The sequence below is a fragment of the Trichoderma harzianum genome (assembly GCF_003025095.1).
Source record: "Trichoderma harzianum CBS 226.95 unplaced genomic scaffold M431scaffold_19, whole genome shotgun sequence".
Classification (NCBI taxonomy): domain Eukaryota; kingdom Fungi; phylum Ascomycota; class Sordariomycetes; order Hypocreales; family Hypocreaceae; genus Trichoderma; species Trichoderma harzianum.
In genome coordinates, this window is record NW_020209267.1 from 240118 (window position 1) to 261161 (window position 21044).

General features: G+C 50.3%; 8 protein-coding genes across 8 annotated transcripts; 3 read left to right on the plus strand and 5 right to left on the minus strand.

The window, feature by feature from the left end:
• Positions 1 to 193: 193 nt before the first annotated feature.
• M431DRAFT_98146 (hypothetical protein) lies at positions 194 to 1351 on the minus strand (the record flags this gene model as incomplete). The annotated part of the gene is made up of 3 exons (XM_024925004.1): positions 194 to 398; positions 453 to 891; positions 958 to 1351. 3 exons carry the CDS (start codon positions 1349 to 1351, stop codon positions 194 to 196), a joined length of 1038 nt encoding a protein of 345 aa, XP_024768969.1.
• A 2442-nt stretch (positions 1352 to 3793) lies between these two features.
• On the plus strand, positions 3794 to 4839 carry M431DRAFT_534965 (hypothetical protein; the record flags this gene model as incomplete). Its single annotated transcript, XM_024920939.1, has 4 exons — positions 3794 to 3893; positions 4074 to 4183; positions 4227 to 4368; positions 4513 to 4839. The coding sequence occupies 4 exons, from the start codon at positions 3794 to 3796 to the stop codon at positions 4671 to 4673; spliced, it is 513 nt and encodes a 170-aa protein (XP_024768970.1). The 3' UTR covers positions 4674 to 4839.
• A 1357-nt stretch (positions 4840 to 6196) lies between these two features.
• Positions 6197 to 7301, minus strand: M431DRAFT_513047 (hypothetical protein). The gene is made up of 2 exons (XM_024919944.1): positions 6599 to 7301; positions 6197 to 6487 (listed from the first exon to the last, which is right to left on the minus strand). Exons 1-2 carry the CDS (start codon positions 6809 to 6811, stop codon positions 6299 to 6301), a joined length of 402 nt encoding a protein of 133 aa, XP_024768971.1. The 5' UTR covers positions 6812 to 7301; the 3' UTR covers positions 6197 to 6298.
• A 252-nt stretch (positions 7302 to 7553) lies between these two features.
• M431DRAFT_513048 (hypothetical protein) lies at positions 7554 to 8645 on the plus strand. The gene is made up of 2 exons (XM_024919945.1): positions 7554 to 7721; positions 7784 to 8645. The coding sequence occupies exons 1-2, from the start codon at positions 7704 to 7706 to the stop codon at positions 8201 to 8203; spliced, it is 438 nt and encodes a 145-aa protein (XP_024768972.1). The 5' UTR covers positions 7554 to 7703; the 3' UTR covers positions 8204 to 8645.
• A 293-nt stretch (positions 8646 to 8938) lies between these two features.
• Positions 8939 to 9574, minus strand: M431DRAFT_97865 (hypothetical protein; the record flags this gene model as incomplete). Its single annotated transcript, XM_024924968.1, has 1 exon — positions 8939 to 9574. The coding sequence occupies one exon, from the start codon at positions 9572 to 9574 to the stop codon at positions 8939 to 8941; it is 636 nt and encodes a 211-aa protein (XP_024768973.1).
• Positions 9575 to 10167: 593 nt separating this feature from the next.
• M431DRAFT_513051 (hypothetical protein) lies at positions 10168 to 11941 on the plus strand. Its single transcript, XM_024919946.1, has 3 exons — positions 10168 to 10689; positions 10746 to 10939; positions 11019 to 11941. The coding sequence occupies exons 1-3, from the start codon at positions 10470 to 10472 to the stop codon at positions 11817 to 11819; spliced, it is 1215 nt and encodes a 404-aa protein (XP_024768974.1). The 5' UTR covers positions 10168 to 10469; the 3' UTR covers positions 11820 to 11941.
• A 400-nt stretch (positions 11942 to 12341) lies between these two features.
• M431DRAFT_10173 (hypothetical protein) lies at positions 12342 to 14134 on the minus strand (the record flags this gene model as incomplete). Its single annotated transcript, XM_024911342.1, has 2 exons — positions 12342 to 13882; positions 14113 to 14134. The coding sequence occupies 2 exons, from the start codon at positions 14132 to 14134 to the stop codon at positions 12342 to 12344; spliced, it is 1563 nt and encodes a 520-aa protein (XP_024768975.1).
• A 6247-nt stretch (positions 14135 to 20381) lies between these two features.
• M431DRAFT_277412 (hypothetical protein) lies at positions 20382 to 20992 on the minus strand. The gene has a single exon (XM_024913993.1). The coding sequence runs from the start codon at positions 20871 to 20873 to the stop codon at positions 20424 to 20426; it is 450 nt and encodes a 149-aa protein (XP_024768976.1). The 5' UTR covers positions 20874 to 20992; the 3' UTR covers positions 20382 to 20423.
• Between the last annotated feature and the right edge of the window lie 52 nt (positions 20993 to 21044).

Consider the following 21044-nt stretch of genomic DNA (forward strand, 5'->3'; position numbering starts at 1 on the left):
AACCACCTATCATGCTTTATTCAGAGCGTCGTATCATCTGTGGCTACATATAGATCATATACAAAAAGGGATGATAACCGCGTGAACAGAACCGCTCAACCATTTTGATTTATTTTTGTTAAGGAAAGCCAGGGAAAGAATCCTTCACATGACAAATAAGAGATTGGTATCTGCAAATATGTTAGGAAGAGTACTACCCAACCTGACATATCTGCAAGGGAAACTTACTAAGAGGGTGACTACAGGAGAGCTGCGGCTTTTGTGTGTATTTTGTAGCGAGCTCGTCTCGGATGCTGTTGAGCAGCTGGACGTAGCTCTGCTGGGGGTTCTTCCTGAGAGCCGTGACAAACGCCCAGGACATGGCACCAGTAGCTTGTGAAGCAATGGTGGCATCGGCACTAATACACCGTTAGTGATGAAATGACTATATAATATCGAGACAATTGACTTACGAGGTTTGGTCGTCTTTGCTTCCCGACCACATGATGACGTCGGCAGGAGAAGTCTTGGTTGCGAGGGCCCTGTTGTGGGCTTCTTCGCCAGTGGTGGCCTTCTTGAAGAATCCGATGATGTTGTTGGCAACACCGCCGAGATCTCCCTGGCTGTACGAGGAAATGACGCCGAGCAAGCCCTGGCCGGCTTCCTTGGCCAAGTTGGGCTCCTTGAGGATACCTTGTGTAGAGTAGATGTATGGCAGGTCGAGTGCTGTGCCGGAATGGCACGAATCGAATATGGCTGTCAGCCTTACACCTGCCTGCAGGGGGGTGACCATGATGCGGTGCATCTCGTCATCTGTGATGTGCCCATGTTGCCTGAAATCAACAGGGTAAATGACTTCGTCGTATCCATCAGGCTCATCGCCGTCAAGGTCCTTTGTTTGCCCACCGTGGCCTAGGGATGGTCAGTTTGCAAGTTCTGGGGGAAATGCTGAGGAACACAGCAGAGATAGAGACTTACCAGAGTAGTGGAAGAAGAGAGAGTCATTAGGTCTGGCATCCTTGACCAGCCAGTGCATTGCACGGAGGATGTTTTGCTTTGTGGGCTGGCTCATGGGGTTTTGTTGGTCGTCGGTCAGAATGACCATGTCCTCTCTCTTGTAGCCAAACTGCTCCACCAAGTAGGCCGTCATGTTTCTGACATCGTTGATGCAGCCTCGCAGCTGGCCACGCTGGCCAAAGTAATTGATACCAATCAGCAGCGCTTTTCTGCGGCCAGTGCAGTTGGAGTATCGGAAAGCATAGCCTGGTGCGCCGTGACCAAAGCTTTGCGGCCCATTCGGAGGGGCCGGAGGATTACCGCTAGGGCGTCCTTGATTATAGCCATTTGGGGCAGCAGGACCGGGGGCAGGCATGCCTATTTCATCATGTCAGCACACAGCTTTAGAATAAGGAGATTCTCGTTCACCGTACCAGGACGTCCGTTGTAGTTGGGCTGAGGTTGCTGGGCGTAGTTGTATTGCTGCTGGGGAGGGGCATGCTGCTGAGGATGAGGTTGCTACATTCATCATTGCGTGTAAGCAGTTGCAGAATCCTGAGCAATCTCGTGGTGCTTTTCGATGTATGTCTGGGTCAAGGGCATCGGCCATACCTGATATTGATACTGCTGTTGGGGAGGAGCGTGGTAGCCGTAGCCGGGCTGGGGAGACGGTTGATGCCCTTGGGGCGGATAGCCGCCGTTGTAAGTGGGCTGCTGAGGCCTGGAGAGAGGCAAATGGTGTAAGCATCAACATCCAGTGTAGCGATGAAGCGAGATGCGGCTATGTCTGATGAAGCATGGGAAGAGATTGGGGATTTCGGGAGCACAATCGCCGGGGTAGCGTTGGACATAGTTTAGAAAGGGGAATTGGGAGGATCTCATACGGATAGTAGCCACCCTGCTGCTGGTATTGCTGCTGCGGTGGTGCGGCATAGCCGCCGCCGTTGTAGGCTGGGTATCCAGACATTTTTTTAGGAGATGGAGAAGAAGCGAGGACGGATTCGATACGAAGCTTGGATGAAGCTTTTCTGCTCGGGCGGTTGGGCAAGGCAGCGCAAGCAAGCGCGCCGTTGGGAGCTAAGCTGGCGGGCGGTTGGAGCCGAGAGTTGGCTAGAGTTGCAATGACGAACGGGGATGTGCAAAAGAGAGTGCACCAGCAAGATCGGGTGCAGAAAGGTCCAAGCTGTCGCGTGCAAAAGAATTGCTCGGTTGTCGATCCAAAGTCCGAGGTGCACGCAACAATCGCGTTGATGGGAAGCAAGCCTGGCTCTGCTCCCAATGCGCTGGCAATCTTATCGAGGAGAGCACGTGTAGCTGGGCGGTCAGGTCCGAGGTCGATCAATCAGAATCAGAGCTAGCGGACGTCTGGATATGATTGATGAGATGGCGGGTGTGTGGAGGAAGACGCGGGGGACACAAGTCGAGCTGTGGGAGTGTCGAGTGGAATCGTACAAGTCCAGTCCAGTCCAGCTGCTACTCGAGCATGTGAAGTGAAAAGCGGGCGGCAGAGAAAGACGGAAGAAAAAATTGATAGTAATAAAGAGAGAGAGAGACTAGGACTGATGTCGACACCAGCTGAGAGAGAGAGGGATGAAGGGGATCCTCCAGCAGGGCGTGGGAGAGACTGCGACAAGAGGCGTGTATTTGGCAGGCTAGGCGCCGAGGGATGGATGAAGCTGACAATGGTGGCGAGAGCGCTCGTCTCGAGGGTTTTTGTCTCTTTTGCTTCGGGTCCGGGACACGATGAATCGCAAGAACCCGCTGGGCGGAGGTCGGGTGACGATGAGCTGGCGGTGGTGGGTTGCGGATAGCGAGTGGAGTTGGATGGATGGTGCTGTGGATTAAATGTTGCTGGTGGTGGCGGGGTTCTGCGGTAGCTACAGCGTGCAGTTTACAGGTACCTACAGGGCGCTAACGGCTGCAGCTCAACCGCTAGCAGCGCCCACTAACGAGTCCGTAATAAACGACCGGTGGCGGGCGATGCTGGATTGGGGTTTGAGATTGAGATGACCAGAAACGATGCCTCCTCCGATGGGCTGCCGGGGTTCCAGCCGGCCAGGGTTCGATGCCAGGAGGGTTGCAGCCAGTTGCTCGGGCTGTATCTCGGTCTACGGCTCCGACTGACGACAAGGCACGGGTGCGATTGGGCGCCTGATGGGAGCAGGAGATCAAATGGGATACACGGGCTATTAGTGTGCAAGTAAACTTCAACGTTGCTTATGACCTGACAAGGCGCAAGAGAGGTGAGGCTCTGGAAGAAGGGCTCGAGGAGGAGGGATCCATCAGATCAAAAGCTGATTACAGTACTCGGTCAGTATGTAGGTAATGACTAATGCTCCGGCTGGATATCATTCATCTCCGTTGCAGACGAGGCGAGACGACACGGGCCGTTCGATACTCGTATAGCAGCGAGGTTATCCTTCATCCCTACCCGGTGTTAGGCACCATAGAGCTTCGCTAAAACCCCAGCCCAGCAACAAGCGTGGACTGGGGCATCGGTGCTTTTGGCATAAAAGCTGAGGGTTGATTGGCAGCAGTCCGAGATGCCATCTTAGCACCGAATTACATGAACATGTACTCATACAAGACTTCCAACGTTGTCAAGCGCATCTTAGACAGTCTGAGACAATGACCGTTGAGGCGCGACGATCGCTCTCGCTTACATGGACAGTCAGCAACGAGATTGAGTGCAGTGCAGTGCAGTGCTCTCAACTGGATTGATGGAATTGAACCTCGGTCAAGGCCGGGGCACTGCAAATGCGCAAATGACGCAAAGTCGGAAAAAACACCAGACAAGTGCATGCCTGGTCTCATCAACATGGCAATGATATCAAAAATCGACAATGATGACATTGAAGATCCATCTCAATGGCAATACGTCAAAAGACCAGCATATGCACATCCTCTGCGCCTCAACGGTATGTACAAGCCCCATGTTCGCTACGATTTTTGGTTCTGCCGCAATGGCGCCACCAATCCAATACGGTACCCAAACCGGACCCTTTGGCTTGTTTCTCTACCAATGCAAAGGGACCAAATAGAAGAAAAAAGAAAAGGAAAAAAACGCTTGGACCCCTTTCTGTTACCGTAACCGTCAGCTTGGCATCGAACCCGCGGAAAAAGATGGGCGGTTCGGCCACATGGCGTCTTGCATGGCGGCATTGCCTCGCCGAACGGAGACCCCGATGCGGGTCATCATGGCAGTGCTGTGTGTTTGTTTGTTTTTTTCCCCGTATGTTGACTGTTTACAGCATTCGGCATCAGTTGTAGGGCACGGCGCATGCAGGCGGCTACTGTATTGCTGCAGATGCTCTGCTCTTGGTGCTGCACTAATGTGCGACAATGCATTTGATGTTGATATTTTCCATGACGACACATCAAGTACAGTACTAGGTAATATCGAGGCAATTGGATTGATGTTGCAGTGCCAACCAAACCGCCATACAACCAGCACACACAGACACGTCTGTTGCGACCCCAAGGCTGCACGTCACCACACACACAACCACCGCCAAGTCATCAATCTGGACTAATTAGCCTCATTTAATTGCAGCATCTACATCTACCCAATACTCGACGCCCATCAATCTCTCATGGCGCGCGGCAATTGCCCCGAAAACATTGATGCCCCCCATCCAACCATTGCTTTCTCTCGGACTTATCCGTCTGCCGCAAAGTGTGATGCCATCGCCAAGTAAGAACACCTGCAGCCAGTCAGTAAGTAAGGCTCATCCGATACTAGCCAGCAAAGCATAGCAAAAAAGCACACCGAAGCAAAAGGCGAAGTATGTACAGCACAGCACAGGCAGCATCCTCATCGGAACAGAAAACTTTGGAGCTAACCCAGAAGCATCTTGGCGAAAGATTTTTCATGCAGCAAGGGACTCCCAAGACGAAAGATTTCTCTTTCAGCTCCACCATTTAACAACAGAAAATACAGGGTTCTGAAAGCAGCTGAACCCGTCGTGCATGGCCCAATCACGTCCCCAGGACGCCTTTCCGTCCGGGGGGGCTCAAGCCACACAAAAGCGCGAAGGGGTGTGGGATTGTAATTGTAGTCTAGTTACGGAGATTCTCCTTCTTTCTTTTTCAACCCAAGGGAGAAAGTCAGTACTCTAGTCTGGCTTCGCCCGCCGATCGATGGACGGGGAAAGCTCTGACGTGCCTGTCCAGCTGGAAAAAATGGCCTGATAGTGATAACCTGAGTCCTGCGACTCAGGTGTCGGTTGGTCCGCAACCCCGTTTTCGAGGCAAGGCGTGTCTTGCTATTCGCTCGGCTCCGAGGGACGGGGTAAAGTAAACAAGGACGAAATTTGGTTGCCTGGGGGTCGAGGGGCGTGGGAAATCCACGGGAGGCAGATTCGTAGATCGTCTGTGCAGATTCCAATCTTTGGGAGAGCCCCGGTTGGCCAAAATAGCCCACGACGTCAACGCATCTCGGCAGATGTACGTTGCCCGGGCTGGAGATCTAGTCCAAGTGGTTCCAAGGGCCAAAGAGGCAGCCCAAGGGAAGAGAACCAACGACTTAGGTATCCTCTTTCAGCTCGGTGTGATGTGCAATTGTCTCTAGATATAAAACTAGATCGGCCCTAACCACAGTCTATCCCCACACTTGCTTTCTTTCCAAGCTGAAATGACGGTCCAGAACCCATGATCAAGCAAAGCTGCGAAGCAGCTTTGCGAAGGTTCAACCGGAGTGAAGAGCTGCTTCCAGCTTTGCTTCTATTAATTTGACAACTCCCCAAGCGCTAGGGAAGTCAAAATAAATCTCGACTTGCAATTGGCTGTTTTCGCCTTAAGTCACCGCCTTCGTATGTATCAGAGACTCTCAATTATAGTGTTTTTCTAAGGTCAAAGATAGTATCGCGATATTGCTTTTGTGGCGTCAGTACGTCTTCAAAAAGCTACGTACTGCTTTTTCTTATAATAATCGCAAATTGCCATATAACGCTTTGGCGGAATTCCATGCAATTCATACAAAGGAGACCAGCGTTTCTCGCGCTTTAAAATGATATAAATTTTACTATATAAGAAAGCCGGGCGCTGCAGGGGAGTGCTACGGGCAAGCCCTGATGTGATTGAATCTAGCGATAGGGGTGCCTAGCTACCAAGTGGTAAGGAAGAAACGATCGGATAACCTTAATCGAACGGGATAACCTTGATCGAACGGGATGACCTTGATCAAGGAAGACCTTGATCAAAAGTTCTTGATTAAGGAAGAGCCTAATCAAACTAGCTTACAGCAATCGAACTGGATGACCCCCTGATCGAACGCAGCTTTGCTTGCCCCTATGAACGCCTTAGCGGGCATCCGACTGGTACGCTAATAGCATAACGTCCATGAATTGCCACACGTGTCAAAGTGAAGATTGCATTCAGCACATCCCCATTTAATACACTGAGAGCTTGTGTAGCAGGAATAATCCCTGCAAGCCCGCGCGAAAATATCTCCCTCCCTCTCTCTTGTGCTGATATGAGGAGCTACCCCCCTATAGCAGATCTGCTGCGGGGCCTAAGAAGACGGATCTTTAGTATTAGTCTTCGGAGAAGCGATAGAAAGTATTATATGAGTTTTTTTTTTTTTTTTTTTTCCTTTTTGGAAACGCTCAAGCAGAGCACGTACAGGTACTACGTTGACATGAGCCTCGTTGATGTAAGTCTCATTGGTCTGAGTTCCGTTGACCTGCCCCTGGGTGACCTGGCCCTTAGCAGTCTCTACTGGGGCGGACTGCACCGTTGAAAACGCGGCGGTGATAGCAAGGATTTTAAAGAGGTTGGCTTGCATGTTGGGCGATACGATATTATTATCTTTGGCAGGATAACGAAGTATGGGCATTAAGGATTGCTGTAAAGGCTCTGTGTATCTTGTCGTTCTGCAGGTAGGAGAAGGCTGCTCTATTTATATTAATCAATTCGTAGTCCCGTTCGGACCTTGCTATCTGTTCTGGTTTTAATACCTTGCTGTCTTTCTTAGCCTTCCACTGTGTTGTTAGGACTTTTGTTATAAGACAAAGTGCGTTGAGGGATTAATTTTCGCTGAGTCGCCAGCAGCCAAAACCCTGTCAAAGTAACTGCATGTTGGTCAGAGTAGCTATATCTCGTGCAGAACAGCGCAATAATCCCTGTTAAAGTAACTGTATGTTGGTCAGAGTGGCCGTGTGTGACGAACCGGATCCTATATGCACTATAGGTTAGCTGTTCCCAAGGGACAAACCTCAAGGTTCTAAGGTTTATGTTGGCGGAGCGTTTAGGTCGGTAACGGGCAATCTTATCACCAGCTACTAATACGAATAGAGTAGATGTCTGAGTTCCAATCTGTTTGTATTGTAAACGCTGTGATAATAACTGGCTATCTAAGTATTCTAATGAGTGACATAAAGTGAAATTATATACCCAGTTGGTTCTGGGCTCGTGTGGCTCGTCAAGAGAGTTGAGCGAGCGTGTTCCTATTGGTTGAGTCGGCTAATAGTTAATCCAGTGTTGCTTACCCTGTAGGCCCATTGTCGCGACCATAGGGGTCGGGTCGTGACAGCTGCATAGCTCTCCTTGCTTATTGGTCGTCACATCCCACTTCTCACGCCTTATGCACCTTCATCCTACTGCATTGCCTTTTCCTAGATATATATATTAAGAGAGGACATACTATACCCCGCATTTAAAAAGCATGATTTTTCCTTGAAATCTTTACGAGTCCGCGCCGTCATTACTTACATCAACTCGCTGGCAATATGGCGGATAAACTGCTAGTAAATACTCCTCAAACTCTCTTATTTATTAGTATACTAATTATTTAATTATCTAAATCTAGGACCCGATCATACCCCAAGCCGTCGTAGATCAACAACCTATAGGCAATAATATGTCTTTACGCGACATCCAAAAATTAATGAAGAAGGATCCAAACGGACATCACATAAGTTCATTAGGCTATGATGGTGTGCTTCGCACTTTTGACAACGAACGGAATATTCTTGATGCAGTTGGCCTTAACCCAACCCAGATCAGAGAATATTACGATGGTCTACCGATACCCGAGAGATTACTCACTGCCGACGGCCGCAACATATCCCGTTGGGATATGTTCCACCCCGATGCGGAGAATATTCCTAGGAAGTTTACAGAAGAGGATAAAGCAAAAATTCGGGCATATAACGAGGAGTTGGAAAAGCGCGGAGTTACATGCTGTATTCCGGGCAAGTCAGCAGACGACGGTAAACCTGAGTACTAGATAGTTCCTTTTGCTTTTTATTATTACGGAATGCTTATTGTTCTATCCCTCATCGCGCTCTTTTCTATGCATTTGTCTTGTGATTCTGCTAATTTTGAACATATCCCTGACATATTCACAGGTCTTCGTGCCATCATTATCCCACCAATCGATACAACTGGAGATGGTGTCTGGATCCCATTGCATCTGAGGCGTTTGACCAGCTTCGCATAGACGAACAACGAAGGCCAAGGCCAGGAGGCCCTTTGAGGATAAGACTAGCATGGTGAATGAATTTTATGAGCCTTGCAAAGCGTTAATATGGTGGAGCCAAGCGGGTTGATTAAGAGAGTCAACCGTATTAAAAAACACAGGTTGAAATAAATAACTTTTGAACGAAAGCCTGTCTCAGGGGCGTTGTACACAATCAGAAAAAGAAATCAATGGGGGAGCGAGTCTGTTACTGATATCTTGTATATATTCTTACGGCAGCATGTCTCAACTCAAATCTACCCGGAAGCTTTAGTAATTATGTGAAACTAGTAATTTATTGTCTTATTCTAATAGTAGTTCTATATCCTGACTCTCTATTCCAGGTTTCCTCGTCTAAAACAGCCAAACCCCAGTGCCCGGCAGGGAACATCATAGATGACGGCATATACAACTATCGAGATCCCAAGTTGACAAATCTCTCTCTGTGATTCAGTAGGCACATCTGATGATCCAATTCCACAATCGATGAATCTCGATCTCCGTCTATTTCAGCTTCTTTTCAAAAACTCTATAGTCCACAGGCCCAGCCAGCAGTGGCGCCAATGCAGGGTAATCATCCGCAAAATCGGCCAGCCTCACCAGCTGGAACCCCAGCCGTCTATACCACGCCTCCATCCTCGTCTTGAGCGGATGGGCATAGCTCGTCGGCACCAAGATGTCCAGCCCGAGGGTGTCGCAGCCCAGAGACAGACAGTACTCCTCCACAAACTTGAAGATCTCGCGGCCCAGTCCGAGTCCCTGGTGCGTCTTGTCGAGGGTGAGCATGCCTAAGGTGCACATTGAGTCTGAAGCACGCTTGACATATACGCATCCTACCAACTGGCCCTTTTGAGGAGTTCCCTGGTCTTCTTCGGATGCTAATGAGGGAGAGGCGAGATAGGCAACGGCTAGTTGGCCTTTGCGGATAAAGTCTGCCACCTCGGCGTCAGAGGTGCGCACGAAGCCATGGTTCCAGATGCCGACTTCTGCTTCGATGAATACCAGATTCACTAGTTTGGTAATGGCGGAGATGAGAGAGAGGTCGTCAGCCACCGCAGCCGGAGGAAACTCGATGATGAGGCGAGGCGTGTCTGTGCTTGAGGTGGCCTCTGTGCCGTTGGAGAGGGCTGGAGTGCTCATGGCTCCAGTACTGATTGCCCTTTGAAGTATTGGTTGGTGTTCTAACCCTGATCGGTTGCCTGTGATGTGTCTTTCTCTCACTGGATTCTATAAGTAGATACCCAAGGCCCCCGTTGGGCATTTATGTATTACTCTGTACAACATACAGAAATGTAGATGTAGCCGCAATGTACATGTGTTAACATTAGCGCTGCGGATAGGGCGCGCGCCGTTACGTTGACTGGGGTTCAATGGCACGGACTTAGTAGAGGCTAGACGCAGCCCCGGTAAAGCCGTTACTTGACGCCAGTCTTAACGTAGCACGGGATGAAATCATCGAGGCAAAGCCATCGAGGCGTTATCGATAATAGGCAATATATTGGGCTGAGACATTGCTGCTACTGCTACTGCATTCTGTAGGTGTCTATATCACGATGCTCAGCCTTGTAGTAGTAGATGGCAATAGTGACAGACCTAGCAGATGCACGACACAATGCCTACCTTGGGCAAAGTACACCAAAGGAGGGAGAAATTGAAGAAAAGTCCCAAAGATACAGAATATGTTTTCAATTTTATACAAGTACTAGGTACTATACACATATCATCAAAGCCTCGCCTCTGCAGCTCTTGGGCATTTCTGCGTCTTGTAGGCCACCCTGTGCGACTCACTGCTGGCGGCCAAACATACATCGAGCTGGTGCCTGACTAGGCACAATCGATATGCCGCTAATCAAAGGCACCTCTCACTCAGCCTTTCTCCATCAGTTTCATCTCTCCCTCTCTCTTTCTCTTCCTCCCCCGGCATCAAACATCGAAACTCGTACTCTCATAGCGTTGAATCCATTCTTCCGTTTGTTTTGCACTCTGTTTCTCTCTTCTTCTTCTTCAAGCCTGCTTCTTCCACCGTTCACCAGCCATGTCGCGTGCACCGGCCCGCCCTATGGCCATTCCCATTCCATTTTCAATACCATCCAGCGACGACCAGCCGGAGCCATTTCAGAGCTCTGGAGAATATCTTCAACACCTCCAGAGCTTAACGCATTTTAATTCTGACCTGCAAAAAGCCGGCTATGTTATGCAACAGCTATCGCAAGACTATCTAGATCGCAAGCGGAGGTGTTTTCTATGCAGCCGCCGTAAGTGCTTTGTATATATAGAGAGACATGTATAAAAGCTGACGTTATACTTTGAGATCTCCCTTACAAGTTGAAAAAGACCGGTTACTTGCCCAAGACGCCAGTTCAAAGACGGGGAAATAATGATGAGGATGATGATGATGAGGACCTCGGCAAACCTATCAGTCAGGCCGACCAAGGTGACTCATCCAAAAAAGCTAAGAAGCCAGTCTTGCACTGCAAATACCATCCTGGAAGAGTCATTCAAAGGGTTTGTCTCTCTTTTTTTCTTCCCTCCCTTCTCTCTCTTCACATGGATGAGATGGCAAAAGCTCACACCCCAGGGTTAGAAATGGACCTGCTGTAATGGCATACCTGGTTCGCCTCCCTGTCAGGGCAGGGAAGACCACACGCCAAAGATCTATGCCGCCGGTGAGCTGGAAAAGGAATGGAAATACTTCCACACACCCTTTTTCCAATCTAGAGGCGCTCCAGCAGTCGCGGTCGTCATCGACTGCGAAATGGGAACAGCTTCAACGGGAGAATCCGAACTGATCCGTGTCTCTGCTGTTGACTACTTCTCAGGCCATGTCCTGCTCGATAAACTTGTGTATCCTGATGTTAAGATGATTCATTTCAACACAAGATTCTCGGGAGTCACTAGGCAAGACATGGAGAACGCACGACGTACGCGGTCGTGCCTCATGGGCCGCTCCGCTGCTAGAAAGGCCCTCTGGGAGTTTATTGGTCCCAATACCATAGTCATTGGGCACGGCGCCAACTCTGATTTCACCTCTTTGCGTTGGATTCACCCAGTCATTATCGACACGTACCTGGTCGAAAAGGCAAACAGGCCTCCAGAGGAGGAGAAGCAGGAGAAGCAAACACAACAAACTTCTGAGACCATTACTGTTAAGCAAGAGCTTCAAAAGGATGAAGCAACTACTCAACAAGGGTCCGATGAAAAGGGCCCCACGGCACCAAGACAAAGAGGAGGGCTATCGTTGAAAGCACTGGCAAAAGAGAGGCTTGGGCGAGATATCCAAATTAGGGGCAAGGGGCACGACAGCGTGGAGGATTCAATCGCGGCACGGGACATCCTGCACTGGAACGTCTGCAACCTTCTTGAGCCATCCAACAATCTCATTTGATCAAAATTATCAATCGATAAGCTCCTATTCCAATACTCTTGCTCTTAGCGCTTGCATAAACGAACGGTTAAATCACATGCATCCTACTACATATCTTATCCACGGTAAATGTGAACATGGGCTCCCAGTAACGCGAATCACATGTGCCAAAACGATGTCACATCTACGCGTTTTACCGTTTTGCCTTTTTGTTAAGCCAGAAAGGCCCGATGATGCATCAACCCTGGACGCTAGATGGCGAACACAACTGTAGATGCCAATCATGCTCGTGCTTTACATCACATTCGTAGTTCCTCTGCATCATCACCTGCATTACTCTCGGCTCCGTAGTCCACAGCAGCACACGTGCCAGTGTATATTCTCTAACCTTAGGTAGCTTCCATAAACACAAAATCCTGCCGCATCTTGGATGTATCCTAGAATTCCTGCCAGCGTATCAACAGCATAGTCCTATGTGCTTCCATATATCTCCCGCTCTACATCATCATTGGGTAGTTCTCTCCTCACAAGCCCCGACAGCGTTCAATTGTCAGCCATTGTAGCGTCTTCTTCCTCTTCGGGTTCTTTCCTCATCTGATAAGCCATCACGGCCCAAAGCATTCGCATGGCAGCAAGTCGCTGCTCCGTATCAAACAGGTCAAACCATTGACTTCTCCATCCTTGCACTCTACCCCAGCTGCGCCGTGTTACATCCGTTTCAGGAGAGCCGCCAAGCACCTCCAGAAGACGGTCGGGCACTCGCACTCGGAGAATAGATATGTGGTGGAGAATAGAGCTAATCACGAAAACATCGTCATAATCCACGCCCTTCTGCCTGCCGACTGCTTCGTAGCGAGCCTTCTTGTCCCATGTGAAAGCGGGTGGGCGCACCATTCGATAAGCGTCATAGATGGACATGGTCTTTCGGGCTCTTTTCGCTGCAGGCCGGGCCGCTTTCTCTGAGTCGGTAGGTGCAGCATCCTTGTCCCCGAGAGGCGAATCCGCGTCGATTTCTCGCCCAATGGGGCCTCCAGTACCACCACCCCATCTCGGTTTGGAAGTCCACCACTGGTTCTCGCCAAATCGCGTTTCAACCTTTCCCTCGCGAGCCCTATGCTGGGCCGTGATAAGCGCTGCCAGCACTTCCCGGGCGAGGTCGGTAGACTGCGCAGTTTCGATGTCCGGCGTTGTAAAATTCACACTCGGGCGCGTACTCACCGCCCCAAGAGGACCGTACACAAGGCCGGCACGAGCTGCCTCTCTTGTAGTCGGGCTCTGGAAAAGAAAGTGGCAATTGGAGGGGCTGTATGATTTTCGCGGGCTAGGATGGTCATCTGGAGAGCTTAGGTGCAGTCTTGGCTCGAGACGAGACATGGAAACATTGCAGCCAAAGTCGTACGCAACAAGCTTGACAAAGGCCGAAATAAGATTCTGGCGATATTCGGGAGGCATTGATCCACCATCTGATGTCCGTGTTACTTGGGGTGGTAGTGATTCCTGGGCAGCAGGGGTTTCCCCATTCTCAGTTGGTGCCAGTTCCGGAGAGGGTGGGAGCGAGGGGGGCCGACTTGGGTCGTCCCAATACATGGTGAAGAATTCAAGGCAGCGAAAGAACTCATAGGCATTGCCAAGGCGAGCTTGCTGCCTCCCCTTGGGGGGTGCGAGGCGACGGACTGTACGAAAGGCGTCCTCATTTGCGTTGGAGAGCTCCCTACGACGCTCTGCATAAACGTGGCATCCAGGGGAAAGGTTGCCATTTCTTATAGGTCGACGTTCTGCCTGGTTTTGCTCCCGAGCCTCCTCAAGCGTGAGCTTGTCCCACCTCGCGAAGTCGGGGAGAAAGGACTGGTTGGGGATGAGTTCCTCTACTTGGACGTCCAGTTTCAAATCAAATCCAATGGCAGAGAGGCCAATTGCACCCGAAGCGGCAGAGATCCGGCCCGTGCATTTGAGTAAGTTAGATAGGGCGTGTTCAGGATCGACTGGAACATCATCCTGGACGAAAGGTTGGTAGCGAGGAAGACAAATAGTCGTGGGGGGCGGTATGTCTTCGGGGGCTACCTTGACCTTTGGCGGCAGGTTTGCTAGTCGCCGTTTAGACAAAACATAGAGGACAAGATACTGCAGTCAAAACAAACGGGGGGTGTGGTGGAATAAGACACAAGAAGTGAAGGCAGAGGGTATTACAAAGCCAAATCTGGCGTGGATGGTGCAAGGACGAGAGGAAGGAGAGGAGTTGGTCGCGTGCCAAGTTGCAAACGAAAAGGAATCGCAAGGCGGAAGAAGGAGAAGAGGAGACATGGAGGAGACATACCCAAGCCAAAGGATCCAAACATGGTTAACAGCCGTTGATGAAGTCACGATAGAGCGTGAGTGATAGGCAGATGGATAGATACGGTAGTGGGTAAAGCCAGATCGAGCCGGCGGCGCAACCGTAAGCCCAGGCTTGTACCAGAAGAGAGGGGCAGGGGATTCCGCCGTCGCCTGGGCTGAGCTAGACGGGCGGACCTGGAACAAAGACGGTGCCGTCCGTCTCGGCAGTGATCACGAGCAACGAAGTGGCCGGAATGATGGAGACTCGGAGATGGCAGACGTGCGGACGCGGACGCGGGGGCGGGTGCGAGAGCGGGCCAGGGCAACCATCAAGCGCCGATTCTTGAGTCGTCCACAAGGGGCAGACGCGGTTCGGGAATGGGCTTCGGAGATGGCCTCTCTGCGCGCGTGCTAGAAGACGACAGCAGAAGCCGACAGCAGAAGCTCGCAAAGGCCGAGCCGAAGCGGAGGCGGCGACGGAGACGGAGGACAGGATTGATTGTCAGTCAAAGAAACGACGCAACCTTGGCGAGGGTCTTCAACTCAGAGCAGACAAACGGCGGGTCAACCAAACAGCCGGCCGCCGTGCTCCGTGCTCGTACTGCAGGCTGGACTGTTGCGTTGCGTTGCATACAGTAGCAGTAGCAGGGTCGAGAATCCGAATCCCAATCCCAAAGGGGGACAGACAGCTGTGGTGATCGATCCAGGGGCATGGCGCAGAGGAGGGCAGTTTAGTGCGAGGCCTACTGTAGCTAGGTAAGCCTGCTAAACAGCTCCCCCGCCTCGGCAGGCAAACAGAGGCGCAAGGCAAAGACGGAGCTTTGGATTAAGTCCGCACTATCAATAATCGGACATGGTAGCAGCATTGGTGGCCTGAAGTTTGTGGGTGCAACGAGGCTTGTATTTGTTATGGAAGAGTATTGGTTCTCTGTCTTTCGTTTTCGCAGAATGAAAGACGCTCAAGTTAGGCACTGCCTGCCATGGACGAGTTGATCTCTCTTGATGTATGTACTCGCTCTGTCGGGGAACACAATAATCAAGGTAGAGAGCAGGTAGGAACCTCCTGCTACCTGCTATTCAGCATGGACCCCAATTTGTCTAATCCACGTCGGAACAGGATCAATGTGAAAGACGGCCTTTTGTTTCCTACTACATGTATTTACCCAGGTGTATTATTGAGCAGTAGCTGCTGTTGTCACTGCTTTCTTCCAATATCTGCTACTATTTAGCTAATAACTTCTAGATAATATCTCAGTGGTATATTCCTCTGATATATGGTATCATCACCGGTGTAGCTTTAAATTTGAGACACGGGATGCTGGAGCGCAGATTTGGAGTGCTGAATACCTAGGTAGCCACTCCCCTCTTTTACCAAGGATGAAATTAGAAGTCTAATCATATCGCTCCTACCTTTTCTCTCAAAGCACAATCGCAACCGCAATCGCAACCTTTCCTTTATCTTCGCGAGATTACCTAAGAATAATTGTAAAAAGCCCACCGTCATGATGCTCAAGTTTCGGTCTTGTTACAAAGGGTTTATGCATACTACACAAGCTTGCCACGAGTGTTTTGCCTCGCCCGCCAACATCTCAAAGACCAACGTTTTTCATCGTGGCACCTACCAGTCATAATATGCTGTCTGCCTAGGCAAGCGAATGATTCGAGATACCAGTGCTCTCCATTTCCAACTATCTTCTCCTACCTAGGAGCCTGAAGGCGTCACGCAACGCCGGAAGCCCAACATATGGGGTTGGTCTGAGACTGAAGCTAGCAGCACGGCCCTCCCTCTGACGTGCACCATGAAGCTAATAAAACGTCACCAACAGGAGCAAACTCAAGAATTCGTACACAACATCTCGCGCATGTGGCCGATGCTCCGCCAGGTATTCCACACACAAGGCATACAGAGGAGTACTGACTGGGCCTAACGAGCCCGGTTCAACGACTCCGAACGCGCGGGCTCGTGTCAATCAAACAAACCATCCCTGCCGCCCTGGTATTCGTAGGCCCTTAGCGCTGGCCAGACCAGCAACCGGCGCCTAATTGGGGAGGTATTCGCTTGATGGACTGATGGGTGGTTTCATAGTCACTCCATTTCTCTTGCGAAGCCTAACGGAATTATTCGAGGCTCTGCGATGGAAGATGGAATTGTCTCTTGCAAGGAGAGGTACCGGTCATCTACTGTACGTGTGACATTACCTGGTAATACTTCCTTGTTGGATGCTCTCACATCAGCCTAAATACCCAGCACCATGTTGACTTCCCGTTTCTGTGCAACAGTTACATGAACGTTGATGACCCAAATACTGATTCGTACACAGACCTCTGCAGCCGCATCTCCGTTTCCATCTCGGCCACATAACGCTCTGCAATTGCTCACCTCGAAACAAACACCGTTCCCTCTTACCTTGAGCTTTAATCCTAGCGATCATTTCTCTCTTTTTTCTCCGTGATTTTCCTTTTTCTCAGCTCATGATACAAGCCATATCCCAAACTGCTACCCCCCCTTCGCAAGACTAGGTCAAAAGCGGCACTCCGCGCCTCCAACTAGCTTGTCATGAAGCTTCAGATGTGTCGCAGGACTGGGGGTCTCAGCCCCTGATACGGAGCGCCGCCTCCCAAATGCAAGATCGTGTCGGCGCAACTCTCGCATTTCACAGCGCGATGCAATGTGTTTCGTTGCCTTGCAGGAGCTAAACAGGGCTCTGTTTCTGTGGCCCCATGCGCTGCCAATTTTAGGTGGTACCGCCGAGAAAGATGTTACAAAGGGCCATCAGTAAAGGCGCATACCGTTGCCGTCCAACTCTCATCTGGCTTTATTCTCGCGCCCCCTGGATATCACACCTCTAACCTTCTTTAAACGTCCTTCTCTCACTGGCCCAAGTGTAATCTTCTTTTCCTATCACTCTTTGTCACCTACTCTTTCTTTTCTCTAGTGGCGGCTGGCTAGCCCATTGTACACTTTCGATTTCCAGCAATGCTTTCTTAGTCAACTCACTCAATCCTTTTTCGCTTTTTCTTTTTATACATGACTTTTTATTAATTTCGATTCTTTCGGCTTCGTTGCGGCTGGTCTCGCAAGCCAATTGCTACTCGCAATGGCAAGCCTTTTGAGTGGCTCTTCGACATCCATCGATGCCCAGTTTCCTACATCAACTACTTTCCTCAACACCAGTTCCACCACCAATAAGCCCTCAGGCAACCCTTCACCATCCTCTTCCAGTATAATTTCCAGCGAACCAACAAAAGGCTCTTCAGATGATGTGGCTCTCGATGTAGCTCCCAGTACCGCGCCAAGCGTCTCTACGCAATCCCCCAGTACTACAGCTTTGGATTCAATAGCGAAAGAAACTGTTGGAAACTCACCAACTACTACTGCTCCGGATGCAAGTTTGACAGCCGATGCTGAGACTCCTACTATCGCACTTCCTACGTCATCCAGCGACAGCAGTCCAATTTCTCCATCGACTTCACCGACCTCTATCTCAGAAACTTCATCAATACCCACGCAACTCTCATCTTCCGCATTGGCATTGAACCCCCAAATTGCCACATCGGCCACAGTTTCGACCGGTGCGATTCCCACAGCCACGCCATCTAACCAAACGCCTTCTTCTATCGCAATATCATCGCAATCTCAGATTCAGGCAACTGGCCCGCAACCCTCTTCTCCTCGAGTTTCTCCGACATCTGGGACCGAAATTGCAAAAGAGCTCCCATCCCCTACGCCATCAACAACGCCATCAATCACTCCATCTCAAGCTCAACCATCGGCAACCCAGCCCACCGATGAGTCGGTCCAAGGACCAGAGGTTTTCAGTGCCGCAGATATCGGTCCTCCTCCTTCCCCGGCTCCATCTTCTACTGTTTCAACCTCATCTACAGTATCAATACAGGCAAGTAACACATCATCAACTCAGGAGCAATCCCAGATTGCCGCCAGCCAGCCAGCAAATCCGGCCGTATCTGCATCGGGAAAGGCCGTGGTGTCAAATGCGCCCCTTTCAACCCCAGCTTCAACACCAATTTCAACACCCAGCTCTATTTCATCTCCTACACCAGATGCTGGAGCTGCTTCCGTGCCTACTTCTGCGACAACCTTGGCTCCAGCCCCTACATCAGCTGAGCTGCTTAGTGACTCTATACTGAGTGAAATACCTTCCAACACAGTCACAGATCTTACCCCGAGTTCTACGGGGGGCGTTACAACTTCTCTCCCAGGTATCAACACATTACCTGGCGACTTCCGAGAAAGTGGTCTGCCAGGAGGAAGTCAAGCTACTGGGCAGCCGATAGCAGACCCTGTTAGCTCGAGTTCACGCCCATCGACCGGCACCATTGTCGGTGGGACTATAGGCGGAATTGCCGCCGCAGCAGTTATTGTTATCTTGCTATGGTTCTGGAGGAGAAGGGTCGCACGAGATGGACGGGGATCCAGCAAGGCGTACATCGAAAAAGATTCTTCCACATCAATGGCACAAAGATTAGGGATATCGACTACAGTGAGTGCTGTCAAGCAGAACATTGGTGAAAAGTTCGCACCCCGCAACGTCAACATGAACAGAGGAAACTCTCAATTCCTCGAAGCAGACGCCGTCCAGCCCAGAAGTGTTGCGCCGATGCCAAACAGAGGGGCCCCGAATCCCGTGGCAGCAGCTGGGGGAAAACCCAAGGGGCATAAGCTAGTACCAGGTCTAAGCTTCGATTTTGGCAAGCGGTTTAACCCATTCTCGGATGCCAATGCCCTGATGTCGGGCACGGTGCCGCCGCCTTCGAGCTCAGTATTGGCAAATCCGTTCAGCGATGATAACATGGTGTTGCCTCCTCCTGTTTCAGCCCCGAATCGCCGGTCAAGAGGCCGATCATTGGGCGGAATTCGAAGCTTCCACACCCCTACGGTTCCTGCCCGGCCGCACTCTGTTCACAGAGAGTCTCTGCAAAGCAACGGTTCCTTCAACCAGCGTCGTGATAAATTTCGGTCTGATCCATTCGACTTGGAGATTGAGAGCCGCCTTGCTCCGCCAGCAAATGGAACTCCCAGCAGGAGTAGTTCCGTGTATAGCAGCCAGATCCAACAGAACCCTCACGACAGCTATACGTCCAAATACGCGAGTGGTTCCAGCCTCGGCGATTGGACCGCCGGCGGAGACGTTGGTCCCGGAGGCCCAACGGGTAGGCGAGATAGCCCTACCATTTCATGAATGAGGAAGCAATGAAGATCAACCTTGCGGCACACGCAAGAGGTGACTTGGGATATAAATGCAAAGGAAAATTGGAGAATGGGCCTCTTCTAGTCAAGAGTGTCCGTCTTCTCACCAGCAGGTCTCAGTGAAGACGGACACTCTGTAGACGCAGAAAGACCGTGTACAAAGTATTAGTAGCAGTAAAAGCAGTAGCAGTACTCGTATATACTCTGTACCATGTATGACATATACCCACAGTGGATGATACTATATAGAAGGACGTCAATCAAATCAAATGTCTGGCTCCACAGTCTCGGCCATCACTAGCTAGTCTCCTCGTCTCTTTTCATCGAATGATTCTCACCAACAGAAAACTCCGGGTCAGTGGGGGGTGGATGCGGGCTAAAGTGCTTGCAGCCCCTCTGCGTCATTCTGCGTTGAAAGTGCCTCTCACGTGTCGCTACAAGCGTCCAATGCCGACAGAGGATGTGTCTGTAAAGGGGTAAATCCAGCTGTTGACGCATGCAAGGCAGATTCCATCAAAAATATCTCGCGCGTCTTGGTGTTTTTTTTTTTTTTTTTTTTTTGGGTGAGTTTGTTTAGTAGTGGTGATCAAAAAGGCTCCTACTTCTGTCACGCCACTTAGGACGAAGTAAACGCTCGATATATTGGTGCTTTGTTGTAGGGTAAGCACCTTCACAGCAACAAATTAAATCCCGTTCTCTTTTTATCACGCCCAACAGCTCTCTCTAAAAAGCAAAAACGCCCAACTCTGCCCAACACGAGCAATCTCAACCAATTTTCTCAAACTAGCATTCAGAAATCCCGTAATTTACCAGTTGGTGCTAAAGTTCCCGATAGCTTCGAATCTTGCGTCACACCCTCAAATCTCATAAATGGGCGCAAGCTAATGCGCCACACCAAAGCCCATCCATCCAATCAAATCCGCGAATCGACCTGCAAAATTACCCCTTCGTGCACAAAAACGCGACCAAGACACGGCCAAAAGTCGCGTCCGGGAGCAAAGCTAGCTAATCCGGCCTAGAGGGCGCGTGAGAGCTACCCGGAACCGCGTCTGTGTGCGCACCAAAAACGCAGCTATTAATCGAATACTAGAGCAGCCACCCACTCACACAACATCCAACCACAAAACGTCAACATTACTAACGGGGAGAATCATTTTGTCATTGACGCGACTAACTACCATCACATTCATTTCGGCCAAAAAACAAAGGCCTGCCTGGTTTTGCACCAGGGGGTTAATCATCCAACCATCCCGTTCATGCCATCGTCCGCCATATCCACCTGCTGCTGTACACCGCCGGAGAGGGAAACATAACAAAATAACAAAGAGACAAAATCTCCCTCCCAAAGACAGCAGCTCGAATCCATGTCCCTTCTCATGACCGTTCCAATTTTTGAGAGGATCAAATGTCCCCCAACGGTCGATTTTCTGCCCTTCTCCTAATCCCGGCTCAATAGATATTGCAGATAGAGCCCCATGTGTTAACGGTGCGGACCGTCTAATCAAAAAAATAAAATAAAATAGACAAACAGACAAACGCCAAAGGCCAGACATCCAAACAAGAGAATAGCTCTTGGGTTGGCCAACATACTAGGGGGTAAGACGTGAATAGATAAAATGGATAGAAACATAGAAACAGGATATAGGGGATAATAAAAAGCAATAAGGCCGCGTACAATACGGCATACAGTGTCATGGTATCATGTACAAGAAGCAAGTAGGTAG